Below are 20,202 nucleotides of genomic sequence, written 5' to 3'. Positions count from 1 at the left end.
CTTCTGTTGCCAACAGCCGAGGCCGTGGCCCGGTCATAGGTGTTCTGGGCTTTCTCTTCCTGTTTTTTTTTTTTTCTTAAGTAGGGAGTTAATACAGCTGTAGCTGACTGATCCTGTTCCTTCTGTCCCTCTTGCCTCAGGCATCACCACTGTCCCAAATCTGTATTCCTCTTTCCCACATCTTTGCAGTTTGACCAAGGCTTACGAACACCTAGTTGTGATTTTAAAGATCCGTTCCACCTTGAGCGATTGTCAGCTGCCCTTAGTGAGCCAGCAGAGTCACTTACATGCCTGGATCCCGAGTGTTCTCTGTGAATTTTAATGTGAATTGGTTTTGGTAAGGAAATACCCCTTCACTGCCTCATTGAACCAAAAAGAAGGAAGAAAGAGAGCTGTCCTGTCCTCATGCTGCTCTCTGCCAGCCTCTGCCTTCCTCCCCTCTGCACGTTCAGACCAGGACGCCACACGGAGGGGTTCGCTGTGGGGGTGCTCACCAGCCGTCAGTCTCAATTCCAGACTGACGTGTATTTGTGTCTCTATCCCTTCTCCTACTTCCCTGTGCTGGAGGGGGCCGTGTGGACTCTGTGTAGCCCTCCACACCCCCAATCTGTCCTGAGAGAGAGCTGGCAGGACATCCCACATGGGCACGCCACGGGCATTTGCAAGTCTTGGCCTCTGATGCTTCCTGCTCAGCCCAAATCGAGGGAGTAGGAATGAGAAGGAGATTTACGTTTTATTTAGTGATTTTCACCTCTAATCACTGTTGTTGCTGTTCAGTTGTTAAGTCCTGTCCAACTCTTTTGCAGCCCCATGGACTGTAGCCCGCCGGACTCCTCTGTCCATGGGATTCTCCAGGCAAGAAATACTGGAGTGGATTGCCATTTCCTCCTCCAGGGGATCTTCCCAACCCAGGGGTCAAACCCACATCTCTTGCATTGGCAGGCGGATTCTTTACCACTGAGCCACCAGGGAAGCCTGATCACTGTTTAGTTCTAGACAATTATATCATTATAAGTTTAGGGTAATAAACATAATTATTATAATTCATTTTCTTTTCTAATCAGCAAATACTAAGTTCTCATCTTTACTAATTTAACCAACAACATTTGTTGAGTATCAGTTATGTGCTTGTATCTTTTTCTGGACACTGGGGACACAGGATAAAAGCGGACGGCCGAAGGGCTCTATTCTTATGAAACTGGCGTTCTGGTAGATGGAGACAGACAGTAACCAAGCAGGTAGACCAGGAATCATCAGCCTGAGGTGAGTACAGTGCAGAGAAGTAAGACAGGTGATGAGAAGACTGATGCTGAGCCGTGACTTTGCGTTGGCCAGTCAGGGAATACTTCACGGACGCTGCCAGTGTACTCAGGCTGGTCACAGAGAACCAGACGTGTGGCAGTCAGGCAGGTGGAGGGTTTCACAGAGAAACACAGCGTGAGTGATTTTCTCCACCCGGGGTCCTGTGTGGAGGGTGGTTGCTCTGAGGGGCTGCTGTGTGTTAAGGCCCAGCACACAGAGCCGGCCTCCTGAGTCGTTGGGCTCTGTCTGCTCGCTGGCTGAAGGCTGTCCCTGTCTCCTCAGCTCTACGTCTCCTCCGAGAGCCGCTTCAACACGCTGGCCGAGCTGGTCCATCACCACTCCACTGTGGCCGACGGGCTCATCACCACTCTCCACTACCCGGCCCCCAAGCGCAACAAGCCCACCGTCTACGGCGTGTCCCCCAACTACGACAAGTGGGAGATGGAGCGCACGGACATCACCATGAAGCACAAGCTGGGGGGTGGCCAGTACGGGGAGGTGTACGAAGGCGTGTGGAAGAAATACAGCCTGACGGTGGCCGTGAAGACCCTGAAGGTAAGCCCGGGACCTGCCCGGCGGGCTGTCCAGCGAGACCAGGCGCTCGCAGAGCCTCAGTTCCGGGGGGCCTGTTATCCCCTGGGGCCCCGCCGCGCGCCCTCCATCGCCTGCCTGCACGCCCAGCCCCGGGCCCGACTGCCCGGCACACGCCGTCTGGGTTTCTGTGAGCGGGTTGACTCATTCGCCTATTCTCCACGTGTTTCCACATATGCTGAGAGCTGAGAAGTGCTGTGGGTTTTTTTTTGGTGTAAAACGATTAGTCATTTGAAGGAGTTTTTTCATTCTATGGCAAGGGTGTTTGAAAGCTGCGGGTTTCCGTTCAGTTTGGGTGGCATTTGAATCACTTCCTATTGAGTTAAGAGGGCGGGGGCGGGTGGGCAGGGAATCTCTTGAGTTTTGTAGGAGACAAAACCAAATCTGTGGATTTTTTTTTTTAGATGTGAGAGCAGATGCACCAGGTGTTTCTAGTAGGTTCCAGTTCTCTGTATTATGTGTCCAGACTCCTGGAAAGACGAGTGTGGGGCTGCCCCACCAGGAGGCGTTATGAAAACACGAGGGCTTCTTGCTAACTCAGATACCGTCTGTTCTGTGCCCTTACTGTGGCTTTCCCTCTCAGCTGATGCCTAGTGTTTTTCGTGTCCAGGCAGCTCTTAGGACGCCCAGGGAGAAGTTTTCATTTCCAGGCCTCGACCTCCTTAAAAGTGTGACCCACAGTTTTAGCTGTGGCGAGAGTGTCCCCTAGTGTTGACCTGCGTGGTTTTCACTTGTTTTAAATAAACTCCCAATTCCATTGAGCTGTGCCCAGGAATGGGAGAGAGGGGAGCCCCGTTTTGCAGCTATTGGCAAAGAAGCAGAACTGAAACACCCACCCCTGGGGAAACGAACCCGAGTGTGTATGCACTTCTTCTCGAAGGTCGTTCGGGTGCACGTGGCCAGAACGCCTGCCCTTTCGGGACCCAGTTAATTCCCTGATGCCCTCATTCAAAGGCATGACAAAATAGAAGTTGTGGTTTCTGGTTGATACGAAGTGACACTTTAGAGAAAAGATCCCATTCTTTAGTCCCAGATACCAAAGGTGGCTTCCTGGCCTTCGTACTGACTGCGTCCCCTTAGCTTGGTCCTTGGATGCAGGATTGATACACTTGGTGAGGGGGTGGCATGGGTGTTTTGAGGACTCCTGTATGTTTTCCAGATAGTGAAGAATTTGGTAAATGCCTATCAGATTTTAAAAATCCTCTTATTTGCCAGACCCTGAGCTTAACACTGGGACTGTGACAAAGGAATCGGACAGAGTCCTTGGCCTTGGGCTAAGTCTAGGTAGTTAGAGCTGTCTAGCTGGAAGTAGGTAGTCTGAAAAGTGCAGGTGTCAGTCTCTCAGTTGTGTCCACTCTTTGCGACCCCATGGACCGTAGCCCAGCAGGCTCCTCTGTCCATGGAGTTCTCCAGGCAGGAATACTTGAGTGGGCAGCCATTCCCATCTCCAGGGGATCTTCTTGACCTAGGGCTTGAACCTGGGTCTCCTGCACTGCAGGCAGACTCTTTACTGTTGAGCCACCAGGGAAGCCCTACTTAGGTAGTCTAGTTAGTAGGAGAGATGGGTCGGTGTGCCACTCACTGCACCACGTGTGACGGAGGCTGTGATCGCGACAGGAGCTCAGAGCTGTAGTGCCGCGTGGGGACAAGAGGAGGGACGGGTGAGCGCTGCTGGCCAGGGAGAGGGCAGGACGGGCCCCGAGCCAGCCACAGAGGAGGAACAGGGTGAGCGAAGGGACGGAGCTGGGAGAGGGAGGTAGGGGGCAGAGCAGACTCAGCACATCTCAGAGCTCTCAAGCCCGCCTGAGGAGCTGGGGTGCTGTCCCGGAGGCAGTGGGGCACCCTGAAGGTTTTGATGCACAGGAAGAAGGTGACTGGATTCACCGCTCCTGGGGCAGCCCTGTCAGCAGGCTTCGAATGAGCTCAATGGAGGCCTGGCAACGGCAGGGAGACGCATGCTCCCACGTCCCCATGTGACCACAGCTGCAGACCAGGCCCCGGGAGACAAGGCCTCGGCTGGCTTGCAGAACTGGTCAAGGCCCAGGCGCTACCCACACGCTTGCCAGGATTTGCCAAAGCCAAACAAGAGGAAAAGCACAAATAGACGGCAGTCTGGGAGAGGCCTGTTTGAAAACTTGAGGAGGTAGCAGTTGCACTTGGGAAAACCGTAGCCCACTAGCTGTGCCGAGCCGTTGTTTTCTGAGTGACTGAAGAAGATGCTTCTAGAGGAGAGGCTCCCTGGAGCTCGGGGGGTTTTTTATTCTACCCATATATCACAATTAACTGGAAGTGGGTGCCTTCCAGAACGTACTTCTCTAATGATGTGTTATTAAGCTTTTTATACTTTTAATGATTTTCCCTAAGAGCCTTATTAACTTATGATCCCATAGTTCATGAAAAAGAAATTACAGAATATAGTTGCATAGATTTCTGTGACTAGTCAGTCATTCCCAGTGGAATGACTAATTAGGGAAGGGGGAGTGTGTCGTTTTCTAGAGGTGGATTAACCCAGTAATAAGGTACTGAGCAATGGCTAAATAAACGATCCCTCCTTCCAGCACACCCTGCTCAGAAAGCGTGTGCGCAGTATGTTTCCCGCTTCTCAGATCAGCCTGCTGTCAGCATTTGGGGCGTTCATCCCCACTACAGACGTGGAGAGTTTGTGTGGGCTCTAAGTGGCAGTGGTAGCTGTCGTTTACTGATGCTCCCAACGTGCCTGGCAGAGTCTGAGTGCTTCATGCTCTGCATTGAGCATCTCATTTAATCCTTCCAACCTGAAGAGAAGGCTGCTGATTACCCCTTCCGTTTCAGAGTTGAGAGACCTGAAGCAGGGGGAGGTTCACTAACTGGCCTGGCGTCAGTTGCATGGCTGGCAGTGACGGAGGCAGGGCGTGAACCCAGACATCCTGCTGCAAAGCCCAGGTCTTTCTAAAAATTGTTACACAGCATCCGATTCCTCGTATACCATGAAGAATACACACAAACTACAGTTGCGCACCTTAAAAGTCACCTTTTCCCAGTCCCCCCCGCCCCGTTCCCTTCCCCCACAGGCTGTGATCTGCCTTTCTCTTGAAGACGCCTTGGGAAGTCCTCATGTTCTAGCCCAAGCTTTTGTCCATTTAGCCAGTTCTCACTGAGGCCCTCTTTGTCCTTCCTGTTTGGTATCGCGGGGCCCTCTGCAGACAGAACCAGACCCTCCTTAACCAGCGGGGGGAGCAAGGCCCTGCTCTTAACCACCACTCTGTACTGCTCCTCCAGGCAACACTGGTCTCTTCGCTTCAGGGCAAAAGGAAGACCAGAAGAGAGAAAAAGGGGACCCTAGGTTGACCCCTCTTGCCTGAAAAATCCCATGGACAGAGGAGCCTGGTGGCTGCAGTCCATGGGGTCGCTAAGAGTCAGACACGACTGAGCGACTTCACTTTCACTTTCACTTTCACTATCATGCATTGGAGGAGGAAATGGCAACCCACTCCAGTGTTCTTGCCTGGAGAATCCCAGGGACGGTGGGGCCTGATGGGCTGCCGTCTATGGGATCACACAGAGTCGGACATGACCGAATTGACTTGGCAGCAGCAGCAGTAGCAGCAGGTTGACCCCTGTGGTGGGAAACTGGAACTACAGCAAAGGCCTCCTGATGGGGAACGTTTAGTTTGAATTTTGACAGTCTTCAGTCTTGAGCTGTCTAGTAAAAGTTTGTACATCAGTCATCTTTGTATAAAACAGCTGTGTAAGTAATATAATTTGGAAAAGTCTGCCATTGATCTAATTGTGTTAATATTGACTCATAAGCTAGCTGACAAATTTACTGTTAAAATAGCAGAAAATCGCACTGTTGAAAAAAGTTGAAGCTTAGCCTGTACTCATTTGTTGACCTGTTTTTCCAGTAGGTGATACATATACATAGTTTCCTCCACCCTTGAGTTTAACGTCCTTCTGGAAATAGTCCACACCTGTGTTACCTTTCTTAACCACGTGGTAGCCTGCTATAGACACTGCTCTGAACCTTCTGTTACTGTATCTTGGAAGCTCCTCCTTGACAGTACTTGGAAGGTGGCCTTGTTTTTGGTTGGTATTTTAGTATCTTACCAGCCTTCCGTAGATGTGTGTCTCCTCTCCACTACTTTGCTGTTACACGCAGTGTACAGGGACTCTCCGTGTTTGCACATGTGGGAGACTGAGCTGGTAGGTCAGTTCCTCAGAGCAGAAACTGCTGGATCCAAGTGCTCGTACCAGTGTGCACTCCAGCACCCGTGTGGAGGAAGTGCCCGTTTTCCCCACCTGCACCAACACAGTATGTGTTCGCTTTGGGTTTACATTCGTTACTGCCCCGCCCACCCCCAGGAAGCTGGTCTTACTGGAGAGCTCCAATCACGAGCAGAGAAGGGAAGGCCCCAGGACACCAGGAACCCCGTCCAGTCTCCACGGTCGCTCTGGCTTCGTGAGGAGCCATGTGCTGGGGAGAGGGGCTGCTGCCCTGTCGCATGGGTTCCCTCTGGCCATGGAGCTCAACACGGCTACCCTACTGGGGACCAGAGTCTGGGGTTCCTCTCCGAGATCGTCTGTTATGGACTTTTCACTTGAGCTTTAAGCTCCCCACCTGATTTGTGAACCAGCTGCCTTCCTCACTCTAGCTCAGAACCTCCCCTGTCTCTCCCGTGTGTTGATCCTGGTTGAGCCAGTGGTGCGGGATGGCACTTCAGTGTGCTTGTAACTGCCCTTCTCTGACGTTGGGTAAACACGAAATGTGGAAGCTGATCTACCTTAGACACAAGCCCAGCTCAGCCAAGAGGGAGGTCTGGAGAGGACTGAGAGCTGGGCTGGACTTAAAAATGGTGTACTCTCCTGTGCCATAGAATTCCTGCTCTTGGGGATGAGGCCAGTGAGCAAAAAGGATGAAGCTACCTGTGACATGTTGAGTCTGAGAGAATGTGAAAAAGACCCCAAAACCAGTGTTAAGTAAAGTCTTCCATACAGCAATATGTTTAGCCTGCTTCTCAGGAATAGAGATCAGCTGTCTTAATAATAGTGACAGTGAATCCCCCGGAGTGGTGATGACCGTGTTCCGAGTGCTGCCCTCGGCGCTCTCTGTGTACGAGCCAGGTAATGCTCTTCTTTCCATGCGGTAGGCGAGAGAGCAAGTCCAGCGATACTGTTTCCTGTCATGTAGGTGACTGACCGTGGTGACGCCGCAGCAGAGCTCGGTAGGGATAACTCACGAGCATCCTCTTAACCACTGGGCCAGCCACAGCTTTCATCCGCATCCAGTCAGGCCTCATGAAGAGAGGCCAGGGGACCCATCTCCCTCCTTGACTGACAGGACTGAAATTCACAGCCTTTACTCAGAGTGTGGCCTTTGCCCTAATCATTCAGAATTCCTTTTATTTTACTATGTAAATGGAAGAATCCTCTTCAAAAAGGTGATGGAGATTTTTAAAATGAAAGGACTATAGCAGGATAGCATCAGGGCTATTTCCAGTTGAACACAGCTACCAGTGTAGGATGCTATTGAACCAGGCCTGCTTCCAGCAGGGGGAGACAAGTTCACACAAGATTGTCCTGAAAGACAAAAAACAAGGAGTTATTTATACTGTCCACATGCCGTGTGTGCGTGTGTATGAGTGAGTAAGTGAAAGAACGGAGAGAGAGGAGAAGGATGCCTTTGAAAGCCACAGTGTTCCTTTGCACGTCCACACCCCTCAAGACCTGGAACGTGGTTCTTGTAGAAGAGTCAGTACTACAAGAGCAGTGTTACTTCGGAAATGATCTCACTCTGCGTGGTTCGTTATGGGGGCCTTTACGCCCATGAGCCTTCATTCGAGGGCTGCTTATTGAACATACTGTTGGCTGAGCAAGAGTCTTACAGGCCCGGGTCCTTCCTTTGAGTGGCGTTGAACCTGTGGTTCCGGCAGGCACTTGCCCTCCAGCCATCCACAGTAGTGTGTCACCCTGGTAGATCAGAGCCCACCGCCCCAGAGACAGCGTGGTCCTGCAGTGTGGGAGACCTGGGTTTGATCCCTGGGTTGGGAAGATCCCCTAGAGAAGGGATAGGCTACCCACTCCAGTATCCTGACCTGCAGAATTCCATGGACCGTGTAGTCCATGGGATCTCAAAGAGTGGGATGTGACTGAGCCACTTTCATTTTCACCCTGGTAGATCAGAACCCGCCACACCAGAGACAGCGTGGTCTGTTCAGCATGCTCAGGAACATAGAGGACTTGAAGAATTAAACAGCCAGGAAGGTGGCAGCAGGGGTGTATTCTTTTCCCACCCATGCAGCTTGACACAGAGTCCACCCAGGATGTTTAACTGACCTTAGAATGGCTCACCTTTTTTTTTAAGCAATTTTCTTTCTTTATTTTTGGCTTCGCTGGGTCTTTGTTGCTGCATGGCTTTTCCTTAGCTGCGATGAGTGGGGCCGCCACTCTAGAATTTCGGTCCCTGGGCTTCTCATTGCAGTGGCTCCTCTTTTTGCAGAGGACAGACTCTAGAGCACGCAGGATTCATTAGTCGCAGCTCGTGGGCTCAGTAGATGCTTAAAAAAATCTGCAAACAGTAAACACTGGAGAGAGTGTGGAGCAAAGAGAACCTTCCTGCTCTGTTGGTAGGAATGTAAATTGATACAGCCACTATGGAGAACGGTATGGAGATTTCTTTAAAAACTAGGAATTAGTTGTGGCTCATGGGCTTAGTTGCTCTGCAGGGCATGTGGAATCTTCCCAGATCAGGGACGGAACTCTGGCCTCTCGCATTGTTTGGTAGATTCTTTTCTTTTTTTTAATTTATCTAATTTTAATTGGAGGATAATTGCTTTACAATGTTGTATTGGTTTCTGCCATACAGCGACGTGAATCTGCCATAAGCATACATGTGTTTCCTCGCTCTTGAACCTGCCTCCCACCTCCCACCGCATGCCACCCCTCGGTTATCACAGAGCACCAGTTGAGCTCCCTGCTTCATACAGCAAATTCCCACCGACCGTTTTACATATGGTGCTGTGTGTGCTTCTATCTCGGTTTGTCCCATCCTCTCCTTGCCCACTGTGTCCACAAGTCTGTTGTCTGCGTGTCTCTAACACTGCCCTACAAATAGGTGCCTCAGTACCATTTTTCTGGATTCCATATGTAAGACTTAATATATGATATTAGTTTTTCTATTTCTGATTTACTTCACTCTATGTAACAGGCTCTAGTTTCATCCACCTCACTAGAACTGACTCAAATTTGTTCCTTTTTATGGGTGTGTATTACTCCCTTGTATGTATGCGCCACAACTTCTTTGTCCGTTCATCTGTCATGGACATCTAGGTTGCTTCCAGGTCCTGGCTGTTGTAAATAGTGCTGCAGTGAACGTTGGGGCACATGTGTCTTTTAAAATAGTTTTCGCAGGGTATGTGCCCAGTAGTGGGATTGCTGGGTCATACGGTAGTTTTGCTGCTAGTTTTTTAAGGCATCTCCATACCGTTCTCCATTGTGGCTGTTATTAATTTACATTCCCACCAGCAGTGCAAGGAGGTTCCCTTTTCCCCAGACCCTCCCCAGCATTTGTCTGTAGATTTCTTGATGATGGCCATCACCTCATACATTGTATTTTGATTTGCATTTCTCCAGTAATAAGCGATGTTGAGCATCTTTTCGTTTTATTAATCATCTGTATGTCTTCTTTAGAGAAATGTTTGTTTAGGTCTTCTGCCGGTTTTTTGATTGGGTTGTTTGTTTTTCTGATGCTGAGCTGCTGCTAGGTGGATTCTTTACCCCTGAGCTACCAGGGAAGCCCTCACCATTTCGATAGGGCAGTAAACTGCGTCTACGTTTCAGCCCCACCAGGCCCTGAGCTGAGTGATTCAGGGGCTGACGCACATCCTCACTGGTCCTGCTTCACTGGTAAACACGTTGAGCAGAGCAGGACAGCGCCCAGTAGAGGGTGACCTGTCCTCGGGAGGTCATCCCCAGGTGCCAGGGTGGGAACCGGCAGCTACGGTGAGGAGGACACTTTAGCTCTTTGTTTCCCAGAGGGGCCGCAGGTACAGTGTAAAGAAAGCTCCACTTTTACAGTAGTTGATAAAGCTTTCTTCTTGGGGAATCTAGTTTTCAAGACGTGCTCTCCCCGTCTCCCCTGCAGTCTTGCTCTTCAGACAGACTCAGACTCCATGTTGAAACCTGGGAGGGTCTGGTCTCACTTCCCTCATTGGCCTTTATAGCAACAGACTACGTCACATCTCATCCACTGGCTTCTTCCTTTGGTGGTCAGAAAAGAAGTCTCCCCGACATAAGCCCACCCCCACGATCTTGATAACAGGGCCAACCCCAGGACCCAGCACCACAGCACTCCGCCCTGATAGGTGAGGAAATGTAGCAATATTGTCACATTTGCTCTGGGCGTGTGCTAATATCTTTGTCTCCCCTTGGCATTTAAATGCTGTGAGCTCGCTGAAACGTGGTGTGGGCTGGTGATCACATTTATGAACCCATTGCTAGGGGAGCTGCCAGTGAGGCTTGTTTTAGGGTCTGAGTAAATTGACCTGACAGGTAGTGGCGATTGCTTCATTAAGGGCCGCACAAGACCACGTTCTTAAGAAACTCAGCGTCCTCTCTTGCTGCCACATCTTGAGGCCCTGTTCTTTGGTAGTGCTATATACATCTTTTTGTGTCATCAAGGTCTCTTCTCTTGAATCAAGTACCTTTTGGATTCTTCAAGTGATTTTTTTTTTTTTAATGTTAAACGTTTTGGGAGTCCTTGGAAACCAGCCGTTCCTTAGGGGAGTGGTACCATGATTGTGGTGGTTGCCTTCACACATCTCCCTCCCTCCCCGTAAACTTCACTAGGTGATGGAAACAAGTAGTGTGCATGGAGCCACCAGAGCAAGTCACCAGCATACCCAGCCAGCTTCGCTGTTGTGCTCAGGGTGAGAATTCAAAAGCTCTGCGCCATAGTAGAAAATTCTTTGTGCCATCGGGCTGATGCCTTGGAACCTTGGAACTTTGTGCCTTGGAACCTGTCAAGAAGGATGTCGTGGTTGAAACCGGTGGACCAGGATGATTACCTGTCGAAGCTCCAGCTTGTGTTAACCGTTCAAGTCGTACTTCCCCACTTGAACACTTTCCTTGCTGAGATAATTTCATCACTTCCTTCTTTCCTGCAGGAGGATACCATGGAGGTGGAGGAGTTCTTGAAAGAGGCTGCAGTAATGAAAGAGATCAAGCACCCCAACTTAGTACAGTTACTCGGTGAGTGTGAGGAGCGCTGAGCTCTGAATTAAACTCTCCGAGCGATACAGGCGCTGTTGAAGCAGGGGTGAATGGCTCACTGCCTTAAGGTTTCGGGTCTGTACATCTGTTCCCCACCTGTATCAGCCCTTGGTGCAAAGAGACCTGTGTGGAATGGGGGGGTGTGTGTGTGTGTGTGTGTGTCCATGTGCCCACACGCGTGAGAGAGAATGTTACAACTTTTAAGCTGATACTCAAAAGTGGTCAAGCACAAGTCTCAAATCAATATCTTGAAACCTAAGAATTTCAGAAGTTCCTTCCTGAAGCGATTCTGTACATAGAAATATCCATGTATCCATTGGGGTGATGACTTAGTGTGTTTGATGTGGCTCAGCCTCTGCTCTTGAACTAAGTGGCAGCTTGTTTCCTTGAAGCCCATGGGCTTGAGAGGAAGAAAAAAGGGAGGGGGTGGGGCACGTCCCTCCCGAGGGACCATAATCTGAACCCACGAGTGCATGGAGTCATCGCAGGACGTGGGCCCGGGATGTAGGGGCAGAGAGAGAATCCGTCTCAGAAGCCTCGTTCTTCAGGGCTCATCTTTTCTGGTGTGTACTCCGTTGGGAGCGGAGCGGCACGCTGAAGCCTTGTCTCGTTGGCAGGGGTCTGCACCCGGGAGCCCCCATTCTACATAATCACTGAGTTCATGACCTATGGGAACCTGCTGGACTACCTGAGGGACTGTAACCGGCAGGAGGTGAACGCCGTGGTGCTGCTGTACATGGCCACGCAGATCTCGTCCGCCATGGAGTACCTGGAGAAGAAAAACTTCATCCACAGGTAGGAGCCGCGCGAGGCTGCCCTCCCCGCACCAGCGGAGTCGCGGGGCAACCACGGGACCGGGCATACTTTTACAAAAAAAAAATCCCAACCTACAAGGTCTTGTGGCTCGGCCTCTGAATTTTTTAGCGTCGGCAGCTCCTTGGACCTTGGAGCAAAGGCGAACACCATGTTCCTGACGTTGCCAGCTTCGGGTGTGCGTCCAGGACTGCACTCAGCCCGGCCTGGCCCTTGGACCCACAGAGTAGTTATCCCCAGGCTGAGAAGTATGTCACTGCAGAATCATTTTGGACTAAGAGGAATACTGGGTGAAGTTTATCAGAAGGCACCCCTTTTCGTTGGCAGGGCTCCTTGTGACATAGGGCACCTGTTGCTCCTCCAGGGCTGGGGCTCATCAGTAGTGTCGTGACCTCTTGCCAGCAGCCGCTGGGGCGTTTCTCCCCCACAAGCTCTCAGAAACGGCCCTACATGGCTTTTGTTCCCGTGTTGTGTGTGTATGTGTTTTCCCCTCCCTTCTGGTAATTATCATTTCATTCTCCACTTAACTTGCTGTCATCTGGTTCAGGGATGTTTCCACCATTGTCAGGATTGTGTATGCGTAGTTCTAAATTAAGCATCTTGGCTGCTTCAAAGCCTGGAGTGTTCTGACCTTCAAACATGCCACAATTATCTTGGTCTCCACATTCTTTGCTGGTGGAAATGGCTTCCTAGCAGAGTGACGGCCTGTGCAGGATAGGGCCTGATGGGCTTTGCCAGAGTCTTCTATACAAGATGTTCTCCAGCCACCGTGGTGACCTTTCCTTCCCAATTAAGTCAAGTATGAAACCTGTACACGGAACTTCATAGTGAGAAGTAAGAGGAGCGTGTGTGAACTGCTGGCAGTGCCTTGTACAACAGATTTTTCTCTGGTCCATGAGAGTCTGCTTCAGAGGCTCCTGTCACTCAGGAAAGTGAACCCTCTGAGGCTGCAAATTGAAATTTCTTGACTTCTGGTTTGCCTTGCACGGCTCGGTTCATTCTCTCTTCATTCACGCAAACTTAAAATGCTTTACCGAAATCCTATTAGGCACCACCCTCCTGAATTTCCTTTCCCTCTCATTGCTGGTGATCAGGCTATCTCTCCCAGCCATCGCCTTCAGCGGGGGCCTCTCTTCATCCCGCTTTCCAGGTTGCCTTGCGATTTCATGCTTAATGTCCGTGAACCAGAGATTAGGCTCCTGCATCCGTGGGAGAATCAGGAGGCTAAAGGAAGCTGATTATACAGGAGGGAATCCATAGGATACATTTGGATACACATCAGGAAGAAATAGGAAAGTGGGAAATACAATTTGGATAAAGAATGTCATGGGCTCTATTTTATCCTGTTGAGTCTAAATAGGACAAGCAGAGACTCACGCTGATGTACGTTTCTCGAGATCAAGGCCTGGCCTGGATATCCGCTCCCGGTGCCTGGCACAGGGCAGGAGTAGCTGAACAGACTCTTAAGGACCCTGTCCCCAGGCATCATCGGTGCTTTACTGTGAGTTCACTACCACTCACAACCACCCTAAGAAGCAAGCACCGTTATCATCATCTTATGGGTGAGAGAACCGAGTCCTGGGGTGATTCACTCACTCCAGGTCGTGGGGCCAGGGAGCCTGTTCCCCCGCCACCCGCTGCGGGTAGAGCTTGGTCGTTACTATTTACAAGCAGATGTATTTATTTAGGATCTCCATTTTCCCATTGTGGGTGTTGCCCCTTGGTAAGCAGTGGTGGAAGATTTGTAAAGCTGACAGCCAGCCAGGAACTCACAGATAAACTGTTTCCTTTCCCAGAGATCTTGCTGCCCGAAACTGCCTGGTAGGGGAAAACCACTTGGTGAAGGTGGCTGATTTTGGCCTGAGCAGGCTGATGACAGGGGACACCTACACAGCCCACGCCGGGGCCAAGTTCCCCATCAAGTGGACGGCGCCCGAGAGCCTGGCCTACAACAAGTTCTCCATCAAGTCGGACATCTGGGGTAAGGGCCACCGCTCTGGTTTTGTCCTCGCCCTCGTCTTGGGGGGGGGGCTGTGTCCCCATTTTGCTTTCTCTCCTTGCCTTTTGAGTTCCTTTTCCCTTGCTCTTTCATTTCTTTCTCATTGCTTCCTTCTCTTTTTGTTTCTTTTACTTCTTTTTCAATTTCAAAAATCTCTTCTCCCGTGTTTTCTCTCCTAAATAAGGTAAAAATGAGGTTTTTTTTCCTCTTCGAAAATAATTCAGATGAACTCTTTCCCCCACTTAACAACTTTATGTCTTCTTCACTCTTAGATTGCCTGGATGTGCAGGGCAGCCAGCCCACCCTGCAGGCACCCAGGGTCTGCCTCTGCGGAGAGAATGCTGCAGAGTCTGGTTTGAGATTCAAGTAGAATGTTCCTCTCCGAAGCCTTGTGTGACAGTATTTTATTTTTACTTTTTGTTATGCAGATTGTCAGCAGGCAGTCAAGGAGGCAGAGTTGCCTGATGACTCCAGGCACTTGCCACCCCCAGCTTTGCTGTCTTCACCTTGTGGTACCCTCTCACCCTATACCCCCGCCCAGCCCCAACCCTTGTTATTTCAAAGCAAATTCCAGACAGCATAATGTTTTGTCCATGAATATTTCATATGTCTCTTAAAAGACGGCTTTTGTATTTGTAGAACCGCAAGTTGAGTTTAGTTTCTGGATTTTGCGTGCTTAGTCGCTCAGTTGTGTCCGACTCTTTGTGACCCCTTGGACTATAGCCCACCAGGTTCCTCTGTGCATGGGATGTTTCAGGCCAGAATGCTGGAGTGGGTTGCCAATTCCTTCTCCAGGGGATCTTCCTGACCCAAGGATCGAACCCGTGTCTCCCGTGCCTCCTGTATTACAGATTCTTCACCTGCTGAGCCATCAAAGAACCGGTTTCTAAATATTAGCAAATATCAATGTTCAAATTTCCAGTTAATCATAAAAGTCACCCCCTTTTTTTTTTATCTGTTTGAATTGGGGTGAAAATACAAATTTCCCAGTGCAATTAGTTGATGACATCCTTTAGGTCTCCTCTCATCTGTAAACTCCTTTCTCATCTCTCTGTGTGTCTCGCTGGTTATTTGTGGAAGAGATCCTGCCATTTGTCCTTTAAAGTCTCCCACATTCTGGATTCTGCTCACTGTTTCTCATGTTCCTCAGTCTTCACTATTCCCAGAAAATGGGTAGTTGGACCTAGGCACCTTGATCACATTCAGGTTTGACTTGTTTTGTTTTTGTAAGAGTACTTCATAGGAAGGAAGGTACCTTTGATCAGTAGCCCCGTAATTCTTGATTTTCCCTCTCTGTCTAGAGCCACTGATTGATGAGGGGCTTGCCAAGTGACAGTTCCCAGGTTCTCTTATTCCTTACTCATTTATGAGCTCCATACTTCTAAGAAGAAACTTCCTCTCTCCTACCGTCTGATTACAGTAGGGTAAACAGTTCATACAGGAAAGACAAGATAAATATAAACTTCCTTGCCATTATTTACCAGTTGCCATGATAACAGATTGAGTTCTTAATACCCTCCAGTGGTGACCAATTAGGTTTTGTTTTTCTTTTGTAGTATTATTACAAGCTCTTGGATTTAATTATATTTGAGTATATTATAGATTAATCCACTGCAGGAGTTTTTTAAAATTGATATTCAGATCGTCTCAACTTTGGCCTGTGGGGACTTCAAATTATTCCTGGTTCTTTCTGACAAAACCCTATAGTCTTCTATAGCATCTGTGCTATCTAAAATGGGTGAAATACTCCAGGTTCATTCTCTGCCCCTGACTTGTAGCACTCACTTCTCCAAGGAATTAGGTTCCTTAGTGGGACCTGGAATTTCAGTGATTTCGTTAGATTTTAATGGAATTTTTGGAGTTGGAAGGGATCTTAGAGATCACTTCATGTACCCAGAAGAGAGAGGTGCCTGTTGGAGGCACGTGGCTAGTTGGTCACAGAGCCACGACTAGAAATGGCCTCTTCAATTCCAGTCCTAGGCACCTTCCACCACATCTCCCAACAAGATGGCCATGCTCCCTTAAAGACCCTGGAGGGGTTGGTCACCCCAGGCCCCTCCTCTCCTACAGCATGTGCTAGTCCGTGGGCTTGAGTGACCGGAAAGCCTCATTCTGTCCTGTTCTGTCCAGGGTTGTTGGTAATTAAGAGCCTTATAAAATGTCAGAGTGTCTGGGCTGCTGCTGAGGGCGTAACTTCTGAAGTCTGCTGCACAGTTAGCCAGTTTTGAATGTGGTGCAGTCAAATCTTAAACGCACCTTGAACAGTCTTGATCTTTCTTCTTTCTTTTAGCATTTGGAGTGTTGCTTTGGGAAATTGCTACCTATGGCATGTCACCTTACCCAGGAATTGACCTGTCCCAGGTGTATGAGCTGTTGGAGAAAGACTACCGCATGGAGCGCCCGGAAGGCTGCCCAGAGAAGGTCTACGAACTCATGCGAGCATGTGAGCCTTCCCCGCCGGTTCCGATATGGGCTCTGTAGGCAACCCGGTGCGGGGCGTGTGTGTCAAGTCAGGGCTTAAAAGTGCTCCATTTCCTCTCTTCCTTCCCATTCTTCAGAAGCAACTACTGTACAGTTTGGTGCTTTTTTTTTTTGCTTAACTTTTCGCATGTTTCTCTGTGCCTTTATTCATGCATAGTATTTTACATGTGAGGGTTTTTTGTTTGTTTTTCATGCAAAATGAGACTGATGGCTACCAAACCTGTGTGGATAAAAGTCACTCAGAATATTTGCCTACTATACAAGAAATTTGCATTTATTAATAAGAACCCCAAGTTTTACAACCCTGTGAACTGTAGTCCGCCAGGCTCCTCTGTCCATGGGATTGCCCGGGAAAGAATACCGGAGTGGGTTGCCACTTCCTTCTCCAGGATCTTTCCAACCTAGGGATCCAGTTTGCATCTCCTACATGGGCAGGAGGATTCTCTACTGCTAAGCCACCAGGGAAGCCCATATATATTATTCAGCAATTTACATACGCACATACATATACATACACACGTGTGTATGTGTGTGTGTGTGTTATACGTGCGGTGTATGTATGTTATAGGGTGTGTGTATATGTATGTTACGTGTGTGTTACAGGTTGTGTGTGTATAAGTATGTAACGTGTGCATATATAAAATGTATAAAAATTTATCACCTCACCTTTTTTTTGTACTTAGCAGTGGAACAGGCCTGTCTTTCCATGTCTGTGATTCAGAGCAGGTGCACTCTCTTTCCCCCACTTTCCTGTCTCATATCTTTATGTAGCTCTCTGGCATCTATCGCATGATTTATTCATTCATCCAGTCCTCTTTTGATGAGCATTTGGTTGTTTTACACATTTGTTGTTGTTGGTTTTTTGGGTTTTTTTGTCATTTTAAACAAGGCAGAACCAGCACCCTCATACATGTACATATATGTATATGTACATATATATGTATAAGTACTCTAGTACTTCTAGAAGTTGAACTGTTGGTTCAGGGAGCTAAGTGCATTTTAAATTTTGATAGGTTTTATCATCTTTTTCTCAAAAAGGCTATATGAATTGATACTCTCAACAGAAGTTTCCGAGAGGGACTCTGTGTCTTCACTAACAGGATTTAGTCATCCCTTAATCCCCATTTTAACCTTGTTTTAATTAGTACGTCTTTTCTGATGAGGAATTTGGGCTTTGATAACCATGAAGTAAGGGTAAGGTAGGAAGTGAGCTACTGGGTTTAGTAACTTTTTACGTTTGCTGGAGGCAGGCTGGTAAAATCCTATTTGTAAATGTAGTTGTTGCTGTCAGCCTGTCTCTGGGATTTTAGACTCCATATTCCTGCCAGTATGTAAAATTTTCTCAAATTCTCAATGTCTGTAATAGGACACAGTGACATTCGTCACTTTAACTTGTCATAGCAAAAGATGCTTAAGCAGGATTGGAATGTTAATTTCCAGACTTTCCACTGAGAATGTCTCATCCCCCCATGTTAGCGAGGCCTCGTGGGCCGTCTGACTTGGGTCTCATCTGCAGGTTGGCAGTGGAATCCCTCCGACCGGCCCTCCTTCGCTGAGATCCACCAAGCCTTTGAAACGATGTTCCAGGAATCCAGCATATCAGACGGTAAAGTGCCCGTCCTGGGGTGCCCGTGGTGGGGAGCGAGGTCGACCTGGGAGGGACAGCCGTGTGGGGCCCAGCCCAGGCCTTCAGTCCGCTTCCTGCTAGAGCACGTAGACCAGCATCTCGCCGGAGACCAGAAAGCGGAGCAGGGGTGCTGAGGGTGGCTTTCCGTCTCTTGAAGCCAGGGTTCTGAAAATCGCTCAAGTAGTGTTTCTTCAGAGTGTGTGTCCCTTTTCTGTAACCGTATATAGTTTTCCACTGTTGCCTTAAAAAGAAAAAGCCAACATACCACAGTGACACCGCTGCTGATGACTGCTGCTTTTGTTCTTAATTTTTTTGGTGTTTCTTAGAAGTGGAAAAGGAGTTGGGGAAGAAAGGCATGCGAGGGGTTGCAGGTACCCTGCTGCAGGCCCCAGAACTGCCCACCAAGACGAGAACCTCCAGGAGAGCTGCTGAGCACAAAGACAGCCCCGACATGCCCGAGACACCCCACTCCAAGGGCCCAGGAGAGACTGGTATGTGCCCACCCCCCACCCGCCTCGGGGGCTCCAGGGAGTCGACTCTAAACTGAAAGGCAGGCACATCCCTCATGAGTGGGCCAGCTGCAAAGAGAGGAAAGTTCTCCTTTTCTCTGCACTCTCTACCCACCACACCCCTGCCCCCATCAGGTAGGAGCCATTGCTTTGGCAGTCAGTCTAGTCAGATAGGCAGAGACATTCATAAAACCTACCAGGAACAAACCCACCATTTCATGTATCATTCACACTGTTTGTGGTCGTTCTGCATTGTGGACAGATAAAGCAATAATAAACACTGAACCAAACAAAGAGCAGCTTGTTGTGAAAGCACTGATACGAAAAGCTCACTGGTGCTGACGGAGCCATGAGACCCCCGTGGCAGAGCTGGGGTCCTCTCGTGGTCCCTGAGAAGAGACTCTGGTGCTGTCCCCTTGATGAGTGAGGGCGGTGGGAGCACTGCAGGAGGGGTTAACAGGAGCAAACATGGATCCAATGCTTCCTGTGTGCCAGGCTCTGCTCTGAGCGAGGCTGCTCTGGTTTTGCAGTTGCCGCAACCGAAAAAAAAAAATACAGAAGTCTGGATTCCAGAGCAGACCAACTGAGTGGAGATGTCTGCAGTGGGCCAGGTGTCTGGGTTTTTAGCTGCTTCTAGGGGATTGGTGTGATGGGCCACACACTCTGGGTGAATGGGAAGGGACAGGACAAAGCCAGAATCTACAAGACCCCATGATTCCAACTTTTTTCATCATGTTGTTCAGTGACTCAGTCGTGTCCGACTCTTTGCAGCCCTGTGGACTGCAGCACGCCAGGCTTCCCTGTCCTTCACCATTTCCTAGAACTTGGTCAGACTCATGTCCATTGAATCAGTGATGCCATCCAACCATGTCGTCCTCTGTCGTCCCCTTCTCCTCCTGCCTTCAATCTTGCCCAGCATCAGAGTCTTTTCTAATGAATCGGTTCTTGGTATCAGGTGGCCAAAGTATTGGAGCTTCAGCTTCAGCATCAGTCCTTCCAATGAATATTCAGGCTTGATTTCCTTTAGGATGGACTGGTTTGATCTCCTTGCTTATTCAAGGGACTCTCAAGAGTCTTCTCCAACACCACAATTCAGAAGCATCAATTTTTCAACATTCAGCCTTCTTTATGATCCAACTCTCAAATCCATATATGATGACTGGAAAAACCATAGCTTCGACTATATGGACCTTTATTGGCAAAGTGATATCTGTGCTATTTAATACACTGTTTAGGTTTGTCATAGCTTTTCTTCCAAGGAGCAAGCATCTTTTAATTTCATGGCTGCAGTCACCATCTTCAGTGATTTTGGAGCCTAAGAAAATAAAGTCTCTCATTGTTTCCCCATCTATTTGCCATGAAGTGATGGGACCCGATGCCATGATCTTCATTTTTTGGATGTTGAGTTTTAAGCAAGCTTTTTCAGTCTCCTTTTTCACTTTCATCAAGAGGCTTTTTAGCTCCTCTTCGCTTTCTGCCATAAAGGTGCTGTATCTGAGGTTACTGATATTTGTCCCGGCAATCTTGATTCCAGCTTGTGCTTTATCCAGCCCAGCATTTTGCATGATGTACTCTGCATATAAGTTAAATAAGCAGGGTGGCAATATACAGCCTTAACATACTCCCTTCCCAAT

At 48.9% G+C, this 20,202-nt stretch overlaps 1 protein-coding gene across 1 annotated transcript in view; it reads left to right on the top strand.

Moving 5' to 3' along the window:
- Nucleotides 1-20,202, top strand: part of ABL1 (ABL proto-oncogene 1, non-receptor tyrosine kinase) — a 143,347-nt gene that overhangs the window by 117,170 nt on the left and 5,975 nt on the right. The window contains exons 4-10 of the mRNA XM_010856947.1: nucleotides 1,585-1,857; nucleotides 11,034-11,118; nucleotides 11,757-11,934; nucleotides 13,749-13,933; nucleotides 16,242-16,394; nucleotides 17,949-18,038; nucleotides 18,386-18,550. Of these exons, the coding sequence (XP_010855249.1) occupies nucleotides 1,585-1,857; nucleotides 11,034-11,118; nucleotides 11,757-11,934; nucleotides 13,749-13,933; nucleotides 16,242-16,394; nucleotides 17,949-18,038; nucleotides 18,386-18,550 (1,129 nt within the window). The remainder of the gene's footprint in view (nucleotides 1-1,584; nucleotides 1,858-11,033; nucleotides 11,119-11,756; nucleotides 11,935-13,748; nucleotides 13,934-16,241; nucleotides 16,395-17,948; nucleotides 18,039-18,385; nucleotides 18,551-20,202) is intronic.

The sequence above is a fragment of the Bison bison genome, unplaced genomic scaffold (assembly GCF_000754665.1).
Source record: "Bison bison bison isolate TAMUID 2011002044 unplaced genomic scaffold, Bison_UMD1.0 scf7180017864375, whole genome shotgun sequence".
Taxonomy (NCBI): Eukaryota; Metazoa; Chordata; class Mammalia; order Artiodactyla; family Bovidae; genus Bison; species Bison bison.
This window is presented reverse-complemented; position numbering and strand designations above follow the sequence as displayed.